Consider the following 13,904-nt stretch of genomic DNA (forward strand, 5'->3'; position numbering starts at 1 on the left):
AAACATTTCTATAAAAATGCCTTTCTCTCCAGAAGCCTGGAGTTTACAAAAAAAAAAAAAAATGCCTTTAATTGTTTTTGATTCCTTTTACTTTTCAGAGATTCAAGATAATCCTGCTAAAATTTGTGTGTCTCTATATTTAAAAAATACAAATAAAGATCTATTAATCAAGTATTTGTTTAAAAGCAAATTCTATATTTCCTGGAAACTACTGTAGAAATCCAAAAATACAAAGAGGACAATCTTCTCTTTATTCTTTATTTTAACAGTAATTCCTGAATTTGTAACACAAGTGAATGTTGCCTTGGAAGCCTTAAGCAAAAACTCATTGAATGTGTTGGATGATAATCAATTTGTGGACATCTCAAAGAAGATCTATGATACAATTCATGATATCAGATGTTCAGTCATGATGATTCGGGTAAGTTTGCTTTTCCTTCCATTGAATTATTGCAATGCTCTTCACCATCTGGAATGCCTGGGATGACTGCAAGAAATGCTTTATTTCTATGCTGTAATGTCAATGCTGGAATCTATTAAAACTTTAGAAGTTCATATGTATCCCCAAAGTCAGATCTACTGTCACAAACAACATTTTTACTTATGTATGTGGTTATAACTTACGCAAATGAGTGCATTTTACTGCTGCGTGTGCAGAAAAGATAGGATTTGTTGGGTGCAGGATTTGTTGAGGTGTGTCTTAGCATGATCAGAAGCCAAAGAAAAATACATAAAGTAATTTGCTTTTATTTTCTTGAACAAAAAGGAAAGAATCTTTCTTATCACTGTAGTGGAATTGATAGTAAAATGTGTTGAAACAAGGTATTTTATGGCCAAACCCTCTCATCCTAGATCATAAAATCACAGAGTGTTCTGCAAGAAATCTCACTTGGAGTTGCCAGCAACAACAAACACTTCAGTGGTCCCAGTATGGGAGTTGTCTGTTTGGGGACACATATTCCACCTTCCCAGGCGTGAGAGCACCATTTGTTGCGGGCACACTGTATATACAGAAACCAGGATTGTTTTCCCTCAAGTATTAATGTAAAGTGTTATTTTAAATGTTACCAAAAAATGCACATTCTTTGGAAAATGCCTATGTAAAGATACGGAGATACCTTATCTTAAGTGGATTCATCTGAAGACAGACTCTGACATAAGGATTTGTGTTATCAGTAGTCTATTTAAGAGAAAATGAGACAAAAGTAAGGCAGAGAGGGGAAGAAAACCAAGAAGGTGAAACTGTGAGTCACTGCAGGCAACTGGGGCTTGGGGCTTGATCCTGCTGGTGAACTCTGGGTAGTACTGCAGAATGCACCTCAGCACTCCAGAATTCTCTTACCTGACGTGAACAAACTGAAGATTTAGCCAACTATTCATCCTGGGTGAAAAGCTACCCTCAGAGGTGTCACCTGTGCCTCATGTTCAGGACCAATCAAACTTTTGTGGCCAAAGAATTCTCAGGCAGGGTAGCAGGTGTTTGCTGTAGGAAGATTCAGTGGGACTGGTGAATATAATTTTTAAGTATGAATAGAATTCAAGTTTTAAGCCTCTGGACTTAACTGTTAGTAAGATTGTAAGATGGAAATAGAAGTGCTGAGAATATATGAGTGGAGCATCAATAGTATTAATATCTGATAGGGCTGAACATCACAGGCTGTACTGAACAGTTCATAAGTCATTTGTGGACTTTGTAAAGAAAAGGGCTAACAAATATTAGGGAGTCTGACAGGGCAGAAGGATGCTGTGGAAGAGCTTGTAAGAGAAAGTCTAAAGGTGTCAAGACAGAGAATCTAGTACATTGAGACTTGGGAAAACCTGAAAGCAAACCAATTACCATATCAAAGCGAAACCTCAGGATAAATACTTGTGAGCAGCCTACAAGTATTTTTAAGTGATTAGAAAATTTGGCCCTATACCAATGACTATATCTGAGCAGCAAGAACCTTTACTAATTTTCTTGCTGTAAAATTTGTATGCCTTACCTCTGTGGATTAGTGGACTAGTAATAACCCAAAGCTGGGAGGTAGGTGAATCCAGAAAAGAGACATTAAAAGTGTAAAGAAGGCACATGAACTTCAGGATATAGTCTTGCCAGAGTGAAACCTCTCCATTTTCGCTATCCCTGAGTGGATATTTGAGAATATAAACCAGTGAGATAGCATAGGGAAACCAGGGTAGGGAATGCATTTTTTTTTTCTTACTAAAGTTATACAGGGATGAAAAAATAATCTTACAGCTTCTCTTTAAGTTAGATGTTCCAGTATTTTTAAATTTCCTCATTATCAAGATAGCTTACTTAAAGCAAATCAAATTATCTTGCCATTTTTTTTTACATATTCCTCATATACAGTGGTACTCTGTAGGGTAGGAGAACAATTTATTGTAATTATTAATAGCCTTTGAGAGCAGTAATTTTCTCCCATAGTCATCTCTTTTTCAAGATAAATACTTCCATTTCTCTCAACTTTTTCTCATAGGAATAATTTAGTATTTTGTTTTCTTCACTAGTCCTTATTTAATTTTCAACAAACTTCTCAAATGAGACTATCAAAAATACATTCTAATTAGTGCCTGTCCAATGTCAAGTAGAAGACTTGTTCTTATGTTATTTCTACCGATATAGCCAACTGCTATTAGCCTACAGTTTTTTCAATTTAAACATTATATTTATTGAATAGAGGTTGATTTCCTTTTCCTTTTTTTATCTTGTTGCCTATGTATGCATTCTTTACTTTGATTTGTTCTGTTCTTGTTCTTAAGTCCTAATCCTATTAAACTGTATATGATTCTTCATGTGATTTATCAGATTGTTTTCTAGTTTGGTTGTTGAACATATCAAGTTAGCATCAATTAGAAACATGAATTGTAGAGTCTTAGTTTCTTCAACTAAATAACTAATAAAAACGTTAAATTATATTGGCCCTTTATCTGATGGTAATCCCTGCTAGAGAGATTCAGTTAAGAGCATTAGTTTTAAGAGCCTTTAGAATCTGATGTTCCATGCAACTGAGAACATGTCTCTAAGTATATGGTTTGAAAGAGTGTTTTCTGAGTTTTAAGGTAGATACATTATTTCTTTAAGTACACTTTATGGTCAAAAAGATAAAGCAAATAAAATCAGAGCTGCTGTACTTGAAACCAGAGAGGAGCACCCAGAGGCTCATCTTCTCTATCTCTATACCCCCAGTTCCCTAAGCAGCCTCTAGGGGAACCTCTATACAACTTCTACAGGGATTCCTTGGAAAATGATCCATAAACTTATGGACTTAATAGCTAACTGGGTTATAAGATAAAAATAAATTCTCACTTAGGTGCAAGTAAATGAAAATATATCCCTTTTTTTTCTTAAAGACTGTCCCTTTTTCACAGAAGAGAATAAACTTGATCCGGTATAATCTTCTTTTAACAAGGTCGAATTTAATGCTGGCCAATATTCTGGCCTTAGAACTGCAAAGTATTTGATCCTTTCTTCAAGGTATCTAAAAAGTGTCAACATTAAAGCAATAAATGTATAATTAAACAAGCTCAGGGAGGGATAGGCTATGCTATTGAGGATATTTGTGAGTGTATTATAATCCCATTTTATGTCTGAATTTTTATGAATACTCTTCAGTGCCTTTGAAACAATAAAATACTAACTCAAGATCAGAACTTGGAATTTTATAGGGTTTTATAAAAATATGATTATGTCTTTGTTTTGATCAATACTTATGCTAAGAGTTGTTTAAAATTCTAAGATAAATACTGTGACATTTACTATTGCTATTTCCATTGGATTCAGTGTGTAGACAAGCGAGGTTATAAACTATCATACCTAGCAAACTCATAGAATAAGCAGTATTACATATTTTGATCTGTTTGGTATTTAATATATATGTGTAAATTGTACGACTATGAAGAGTTCATAATATAATGGTTAAAACTAAAGCAACAAACAAATCTTACTTAGCATCAATTTCCTCCTTTGTAAGACAGACATGGTATTAAACCTACTTCAAAAGATTATTATGCCGACATGAGTTAATGGAAATGAAATGCTTAATAAATAGTAGGCTATAACAAGAAGATAGCTACTACTACTATTATTACCACATAGAGTTAGTACTTACTAGACCTACTGAAGCTACTTAATATTTTTGTATATCTTGATGAACATCAACTGCATAAGCATGCTTGTAGAACAACATGAAGGGCAAAGTCCTAAATCAAGAAATCTCAAAAAAAAAAAAAAAAGAAAGAAATCTCTTCCTTTATAAAACAATGTTTAAATAAGAGGATACTTATGCTTATTAACATCAGGCATCTAAATTATAGAGTGTTTAATGCAAATTATGTTTTTGAACCCATATTAGTTTAAGGTAGTATTATAATTCTGCACATAATTTTATAGACCCCTTAAAACATGAATGAGAACTGAACTTTCAATGTTCATCTTTTTTTGGTAAAAGACATTTAACCACAAATGGAGGACATTTTAAAAGAGTACATAATTGAATTGAGAGAGAAGGTAGTGTAAGTGGCCCGCAATGAAGTATCCTCACAAAAAGAAACAAGATTCAGGCAAAATTATTCCTATAATGGGTATTCAGAATGTAGATTTCATATGTTTTGTTTGTGGATTTTCATATGTGCCTTATCAAAAGCACTTCGAAAATGTAGGGATACTTTCCAAAGCCAAGTGTGTAGATTTTCAGGCCCATAACTCAAGTTTGCATTTTCTGTGTTAGTTTTCTAACTATATCAGGGAATAGAAACATATTTTGCATATCTGACTTGATGAAGGTTAATTTTTGAGGAAACAAAGAAAAATAAGATAAATGTACATGGCCCAGTTTACATTAACTGTTTTTACATGAATCATTTACATGGCTTCTAGAACTGGGACACAGTCATATAATATCATCTTATATAACCAGACAATCTTTGGGTCTGATTCTGTTGCACGTACAGGAATGAATAGATTTATGGCTTTTCCTGGAACTAAATACAACTTTCTCAATTGCGATTACTTGCAGTGTCACAACTTCTGTAAATTTGTGTCATTTTCTTCCATAACTTTTTTTTTCTTCGTGGCCTTATAGACATCTTTTCTTTATGTGTCTTCCAGGCTGAGCTTCTGTCTATTTGAAGTTTCATACTCAAACTACTAAAGGGAAAGACTTTTACAATTTCAATTAGTCACTAACCAATGTAGAATGTTATCTTATCCAATTACAATTCTCTGGAATTAAGTTTGGAAATGGGCAAATAATGAAACAATATTGTGTAAAATCAGAAAACCTGAGTTCAAGTCTCAGTTCTACATGTTACTGTTTATATTTTTACTTTAGATGATGTCATCGGTTTCTTCCCTGCAGGGGAAAATGGAAGAATACTACTGAATTTCTACTTTTAAGTATCACTGTATGTAAAAGTAAAGGACTAAACAGTGTTTCCTGAGATGATGAAAAAAATGAGACTGTCCTTGCTTCAAATGCAAATTAGGGCCAAGTGCAGTGGCTCACACCTGTTAGGGAGGCCAAGGTGGGTGGATTGCCTGAGCTCAGGAGTTTGAGAACAGCCTGACCAACATGGTGAAACCTCATATCTAATAAAATACAAAAAATTATCCAGGCATGGTGGTGTGCACCTGTAGTCCTAGTTACTCAGGAGGTTGAGGCAGGAAAATTGCTTGAACCTGGGAGGCAGAGGTTGCAGTGACCTGAGATCACGCCACTGCACTCCAGCCTGAGTGACAGAGCAAGACTCCATCTCCAAAAAGAAGGAGGAAAAAAAATGCAAATTAACTAAGACATGGACAATAGAGAAATACAATGATACAATGAAATTCAAAATATGTATTTCAATGTAGTAGCAACTAACAATTGGAAAATATTATTTTTAAAGTAGAATATATCACAGCATCCAAAATGATAAAATAAATGGTAATAATTGTAACAATACAAATATAATATCTATACTCTGAAAATTATAATACAATATTTAAAAAACTAAAAACACCTAAATATCTTAAGTGATTGATCATATTTCTGAAGTTGGAAACTCAATATTAAGATGTCAGTTGTCCCCAGATTGACTTACAGATTGATTTATCACTGTCTCAAATTCTTAGCAGACTCTTTTATGAAAACTGATCATTTGAAGTGGTTACATGGGAGTATACGTTTGCCAAAACTCATCAAACTGCATTTAAAGTTGTATATAAATTAGATATTAATAAAGTTCATTAAAAAATAATCAACTCCATAGCCAGCACCTCAGAAAATAGCTAATTTTAAATAGATAAAATCATATCAAACTACAAATTAGGGCTAATTAGAAAAACTTACATGGACTATTGAAATGCTGATATCTCAAATATATTAAAATTAATAATACCTTTCTACTTTATAACTGTTTGCCAAATATTTCTAATGTATGGGGGTTTTCTTTCATTTTTTATTTCTCATATTTGTGAATCATTGCTTACTGTTTTAGATCAGGAGTTAGCAAATTTTGGCCTTTGGGCCGCATTTGATCCACCATATGTTTCGTATGACCTGCAGCCTAAGGATGGTTTTCATATTTTTAAATGGTTGAAAAAATTCAAAAGCAGAATATGATATTTTGACTTATGAAAATGGTATAAAATTCTAATTTTAGTGTCCATAAAATCATATTGAAATGTGACTCAGCCATTGGTTTATATCTATGACTCTTTGTGATACAATGGCAAGGTTGAGTAGTTATGAGGAGACTATAATGGCTCACAAAGTTTAAAATATTTACTACCTGACCCTTTACAGGAAAAGTTTACTAAACCTTGCCTTAGAGATTTTTGTTTTAGCCTTTACGAATATCCTGCCTGGCTATTCCAAGAATCCACTCACCTTTTTATCAGTTTTCCTTTATACATCCAGTCATCCCAAATATTTAAATATTAGAATTGTCTTTTCTTCAAGGTTCCTGGAGTTACACACCCCTTAGAATGACTTCTGCTAACCCTTTCTATTCACAGTCTAGGGTCCCAGGCTGTACTCTTCACTGTCCTCTACTCTTCTTTTCACCCTCATGACTTGCCATTCACCCAGGTACTCTTTTTCTCACCCTTTCTTTTCTAGATCAAACTGTTGTCTTTTTGTTTTAATTTCCAAATTTTATATTCATGCCCTGATGCTTTTCAAATAAAGTTGTTTAATTGCCAGAAACCACCCTTCTCCAAGGGCTGCAAGGAAGTTTTTACATTCCTTTTGATATTTTTGCATTATTTGTTCAGCACGTAAAATTAAATTTGAACCTTGCCTTTGATTATTGTACATTTTGAAATTCAATTTTTCAGGTTTATAGAATGTTGAAATTTCATCAACTGTATTCTCTCATGTCATTTTTTTTTCCTTTCTTTTTTTGTTTCATGTTATAGAGCAGTAGACCTCCCCTTATTCATGGCTTTGATTTTCACGGTTTCAGTTATCTGTGGTCAACCACAGTCTGATAATATTAAATGAAAAATTCCAGAGTTAAACAATTTATAAGTTTTAAATCGTGCACTCTTCTGAGTAGTGTGATGAAATCTCATGCTGTTCCATTCTGTCCTGCCTGGGATGTAAATCATCCCTTTGTCCAAAAGATCCATGTTGTCTATGCTCCCCTCCCATTAGTCACATAGTATTGCAGTTCTTGTTTTCAAGTAACCCTTATTTTACTTAATGATGACCCCAAAGTGCACATAGTGATGCAGGCAATTCTGATATGCCAAAGAAGCTGTAAAGTGCTTCCTTTAAGTGAAAAGGTGAAAGTTCTTGACTTACTAAGGAAAGAAAAATAATCATATGCCAAGGTTGCTAAGATCTACAGTAAGAATGAATCTTCTATCTGTAGGGTTGTAAAGAAGGAAAAAGAAACTAGTATTAGTTTTGCTGTCACTCTTCAGACTCAAAAGTCACAGCCACAGTGTGTGATGAGTGCTTAGTTAAGATGAAAAAGGCATTAAATTTGTGGGTGGAAAACAGAAATGGAAATGTGTTCGGATTGATGGCAATCAGATTCGGTACTATCCGAGGTTTCTGGTATTCACTGGAGATATTAAAACATAACCCCTGTGGACAAGAGGGGCGGGGCAGTGTAGTATTAATTGTATCTAAAGATTATTGGGATTAGAAATGAGTTTACATAAAGTAAGTATATGCTAAGTGAATTTAAAGTATAGTGACAGGACGAATATATATATGGCTTGGCTTGCACAGGACAGTATTGGATTATACCGCCTTTTACTTTTAAGTGTCCAATTTGGAGGATAAATTGGTAAGCTCACTAGTTTCTGGGTCCTGACGGTACTGCTTGAGGCCCTGTGGTGCATCATCTCCACCCACAGGGCGACAGTTCCCGGTGCTTGGCACTAATGATCATAGTTCCCTGTCAAGCCAGTTTTTCTAACCCCAGGGAACACTTTCTCTCCATAGTCCTAATGGCTATCAAATGTGCGCTTCTCCCCTCATGCTTTTCTGATACTTTGTTGACTGTGGAGAATTTAGTCAGGCACCATTTCCAATTTATTTAATGTACAAAGAATTCATAGCTTTTCATTTTTCACTGTTAGGCAGATTTCCTAAATTCATCTAAGTCACTCTACTCTTCAACCTCACAGGACTCTTCACATGGAATGCCAGTTAAAACACTTTGTCCTTTCTGGAAGTAATATGACTCTTTTCTAGTGTCAGGACCAGTGTGTAAAGAAACCACCTACCAGAGGGATTCCTAAGGACACTTCGTAAAAGGCCAATAGCAAAGTAACCTTGGTTTTATATGCAAATTTAAATAAAACCTTAGTGGAAAGAAATCTGTAACAGGGCTCTTGCTGTTTCTTCTGAAAATAGAGTGTAAGGTAGAGAAACCTTGGAACGCCTGCTGGCACTGGTCAGCAAGAAGTCTTATGCTCTCAGTACATTTAATGGCCCTCCTCTTGTGTATCCCATTTGAAGAAACTTTTGACTAAGGGAGCAGAGGTGACTAGAGTAAGAAAAAGATACTCAGGAAACGTATTAAGCTATAAAAGCAGCGCTAGTTAGTGATCTCAGTTGCTCATGCTGAGAGAAAGATGTTCAGCTTGAAGTCATTCTGGAAAGTGCTCTTTCACCAAAGGGTCAACACCACTGGACTGGCAGGAGAGTCCATGGTCCAACAGGACTTTGATGCAGTCTAGTCCTGCACTCAGAGAGCTCTACACAAGTGCAGCTCAGAGCTTTTGACTCAAAGTAGCTGAATATAAGGAGCCAAGCATCTCCCTTTGAAAACACCTTCAGGTGTTCAGGGGAAATGGCTAACATTGTGAACAGAAGAGTAATACGGGGAAGACGGTTACTTGTAGTACCTTAAGAGCTTTTAGTTTGCTTTTTGTTAAGTGAATTATTAAATGTCATATTAATTATTATAAACTTGTATAAGTAATGAAATAAGTTAGATTTATATTAAGTATTCAATTTAGTAAGTTTTATTATTTTGGTACAAAAGCTTGTTTTATCCTAAAACTCTTAAGGAATGCTAACCTCTTACTTCAAACGTAAAGTTTCTCTGCATATCTACATTTCAAAAACAACTTTTGGAGAGTTGAATCAGCCTTCTAGAGAAAATGATACGGGAAATATAACTTATAAATGATGAATTTTAGAAAACAGGCTTTGATGTAGCTAATAGAGGGAGGGAGACTGGGAATTTTATAACTCCAGTATCTGTAAAGTAAATAATGGAGTTTCAAAGGGAAAAATATTCTGGAGTCTGATAACAAAAGTTCTCTAAGTGAATAGAGGCGCTTGAGGTCATATACTGGTAGGAGAAGTCACAGGAAGAGATTCAGGGTCTTCAGGCACCTGAAAGCCTAAAGAACATTTTCTTTTACCGTAGGAGAATAAAACAGCTCCATGTTTTTATACCATGGGAGCCTTTAGACTCCATAGACTTCTCTTCGTTGATGTAACAGTTGTAAACACTTAAATCCCAAGAATCACTTTCTAGTCAATTTGTTAAAGAGTACTTATCCTACTACTGCTCTTCTCTGCTCCCTGAGATTCAGACATATTGGCCTGCTGGCTATTCCCACAGTTCCCTCAGACAGGCCCATGCTTCTGGTATCTGTCCACCTACTGTCCTCTCTAACCATGATGCTTTCTTCCAAGACTCTGCACAGGCGGCCTCTTCAGGTCTGCTTCATCCTTGCCTTATCCAACATCCTACACAGATCCTATATAGAGCCACATCTAAAAATAGCATCTCCCACCTCAGCTACTCTTTATCTTCTTACTCAAGTTTATGCTTGCATAGTGTTTGTCATGACCATTGATATATTACATATTTATTCACTTATTTATCTATTTTCTTTCTTCCCCCAAAAGAATGTAGGCTATATGAAATAAGGAAGATTCAGACCTTTAAAACAAAATCTGTCTGGGTGCAGTGGCTTATATCCATAATCCCAGCACTTTGGAAGGCTGAGGCAGGGGGAATGCTTGAGCTCAGGAATTTGAGACAAGCCTGGACAACATGGTAAAATCCCTGTCTCTGTGAAAAAAAAAAAAAAAAAAACAGAAAAATTAGCCGGGCATGGTGGTGTGTGCCTATACTCCCAGCTGCTTGTGGGGCTGAGGCAGGAGGATGGCTTGACCCTGGGGGGTCGAGGCTACAGTTTCTGCCACTGCACTCCAGTCTGGGTGACAAAGTGAGACCCTGCCCCCCACAAAAAACGTTATAGAGTTTTACAATTAAATAAAGTGGTTGATTTGGTTTCCAAATTTGACATTTGTTCAAAATGTAATCACTAGACCCCAAGGAATTAAGGACAAGAACATGTGATGTTACTCTGTTAAATTTTATACTACAAAAATGAAGGACAGTAGAAACTACCTTGATATATATTTTCACAAAGAATTAAATTGGCTTGATCTCTTATTTAAGGTGGTTTTAAGAGTTCCAAGGATGTGTACTAAGCATTGTATTTTGTGGCCACTAATGTAATTATGAATGTACAGTACATGTTTGTTTGATGCTATTTGTCTTCGTAGAAGCTTCTGTAAAATTGGATCCATGTGGTTGTTTTAAAAGTTCTTCATTTCACCTAGTTCAGGTGACAAGATTACTCTTTAAAGATGATGACAGTTGTAGAACGGCCCTGATGAGACTTTTTGAGTGTATGTATTAGCTGTTGGGTTGTGGAAGAAAAAAAGACTCTATCCTAAGGATAGAGTTTGTGGAACGTGATGGAGTGTATTTTATACACATTATCCCCTATTATCGGTCCCTTGGTGTTATAAGCTCTAAAAAGTCACAAAATTATCTATAAATTTAATGATTAAAGTGTGTTTTATACTGTCTTAAATTGCAATGTTTGGAACAGAAATCAGAAATTTAATTAAAGTCATAAAATATAGAAAGATCGCATAACAAAATTATTTGTAACCTTAAAATGGCTGTAAAATACATTTTAACAATTCCATAGTAGTCTGTTTACTAAAAAATATAAAATTAAAATAAAACCATGGATTTTTATATATCTTCTATTGTCTCTAAAATTAATGGTTTGGGATTCAATTTATAGTTCCCATTTACCAAAAACATTGACAATGCATGTACAAATGGCGAATCTCTTCCAGTGGATTTTGCTTATTTAACTCTTAGAGTACAAACTTATTTTAGGTTTGCCTCTGTCTTTAAGGAAATTCCCATTCTTTGGAATATCTTTGTAACCCTATGTAAGTCATGTAGTCTTTTAACTTCAGATTTGCATTTGTAAAATGGGGATAACAAAGGTACCTACGTAAGGATGGTTCATCAGAGTTTAAAAGGGTTAATGTATGCAAAGCATTTAGTAAAATTTCTAGGGCATTGTAACTGCTTAGTGAGTATTAGTTTTTGTAGTAATTAGAATAACAAATACTATTTGCTGTAATACAACCCCCAGATCTCAGTAGCTTATTGCAATGATGGTTTATTTATCAACCTTACATTGGTCTGATGCCAGCCTATTTTCTTGAATAGGTCTCTACAAGGTAGTGACTCAATGACTCAGAATCTTTCAATCTTTTGATTTTGCCATCTGCATAAGCTGGCCTCCATGTCACTGCAGAAATGGGAGAGAGGGTAGATAACTGAATAGGAAGTTTGGTGGCCAGACCTCAATGTGATATACTTTCTTCTACATCTCATTAGACAAAATCCATCAAAAAGACCTGAATAAACTGCAAAGGAGCTGATGAATGCCTTCTTCCTCTGTGCCTAAGAAGAAATAGGACTGATGAACACATGAACATTCCTTGTCACACTCTTTGTTCCAGTTATTGTTGCTGCATAACAAATTACTCCACACATAGTGGTATAAAACAACCATCAATGTATCATGCTCTCACATTCTATGGGTCAGGAATTTAGAGAGGGCACAAACTCCTTCTTGTACGTGTCTGACGTCTGGACTAAGGAATAGAAGACTGAGGAAGGCTGTGTTTACCGTCTTAGGGGACTTGGCTTTCTCAAAGCATGGCAGCCTCTGGATAGTTGGGCTTTTTGTGTGACATTTCATGGATCCAAGAATAAGTGTTACAGGTAACAAAGCACACGCCATATTGCCTTTTCTATCCTAACTTTAGAAATCGTAGAGTGTCACTTCTGTCATAGTCTTGGCTACAAGCAAGTTAAAAGCCTCCAAGATTCACAGGAGAGGAGACATGAACCCCATCTTTCAATGGAAAGAGTGTAAAGGTCAAAAGGAGCATGTGAGATGATAAATAATATTGTACCCATCTTTAGAAAATACAAAGTGACCCACTTCTATCACCCTGCTCTTATCATAGTCATCATCATCATTATTATCATCATCATTTTAATAATAACAGTTATTTTAACTGATTATGTGACCGTAGTCAATTTAAATAGTCTTTTGCTGATTAATTAGTAAAATAAACCATAAACCAATGTGAAGAGTCTTAAATCACTTCAGGTAATCATTTGTTTAACGACAGGTAAAGATTTAGAAGGTATAATGAGTTAAATATTTTACTGACTAGAATATTAAATTGCCATATTTTAATGTCTTTTATAAATAGATCTGCTGCCAATTTAAGATATTAAGCTATACATAATCTTTTTGATACCCTCTTCTAAAAAAATCCCTTTGAAATAATGATAGCTAGAAAGTATAAAACAGAATAAAAGTCTTGAGGAGGCTATGTGGAATGTGAGATTATCATGAACATGGAAAACATAAAATGAAGAAGACATCATATTAAGAAGTAATTTTCTATCCTGTACAGGATACAGTCAATCACTTGAAAAATGGTTAAGTATTTTCTATCTTTTAATCACTGTGCTAGGTTTTAGGAATGCAAACATTGGTGAATCATGATCTTTGCTCTCAAGTAACTGGCATTCTCATAGAATAAGGAAGTACATAAGCAAATGACAGTAATACATTGTGATAAGTAATATAATGGAAGCACATGGAACCATTTTTTTTTTTTTTTTTTTTAAATATAGAGGCCTTAAATTCTGCCATGGAGAAAATTATGCAAAGATGTAGCCATTTGTTGACTTTCCAGTTGGGCTTTGATGAATGAGTCAGAGTTGGGTAGTTGGAATTATGGCTTAACACATTTGCAAGGATACAGATGTAAAGGCAGGAGAGAGGACTACAATTAGGTGAAGGGTACCTGGACCCCAGTGTACAGGTGGAGGAGGAGTAAAGATGTAAGCAGAGTTCAAATTTTTAAGAGTCTTCATGCACGTCAAAGAAACATGTCCTTGCTAAACGGCAAGAGGAACAGAATTACTAGGCTTGGTATAGAGTGTTCAAAATTCATCCTGTATGGTTGGGGTGGCAGCATAGTCGTGCCTTTTACTTCCTCAGTCACCTGCCTTAATCTGTCTAATATTTAAAAATTGAG

General features: G+C 35.0%; 1 protein-coding gene across 1 annotated transcript in view; it reads left to right on the forward strand.

The window, feature by feature from the left end:
• Positions 1-13,904, forward strand: part of CTNNA3 (catenin alpha 3) — a 1,693,405-nt gene that overhangs the window by 1,375,642 nt on the left and 303,859 nt on the right. Inside the window, exon 13 of the mRNA XM_017876520.1 lies at positions 270-421. Within this exon, the coding sequence (XP_017732009.1) occupies positions 270-421 (152 nt within the window). The remainder of the gene's footprint in view (positions 1-269; positions 422-13,904) is intronic.

This window comes from Rhinopithecus bieti, unplaced genomic scaffold (genome assembly GCF_001698545.2).
Source record: "Rhinopithecus bieti isolate Rb0 unplaced genomic scaffold, ASM169854v2 scaffold_8307, whole genome shotgun sequence".
NCBI classification, from domain to species: Eukaryota; Metazoa; Chordata; class Mammalia; order Primates; family Cercopithecidae; genus Rhinopithecus; species Rhinopithecus bieti.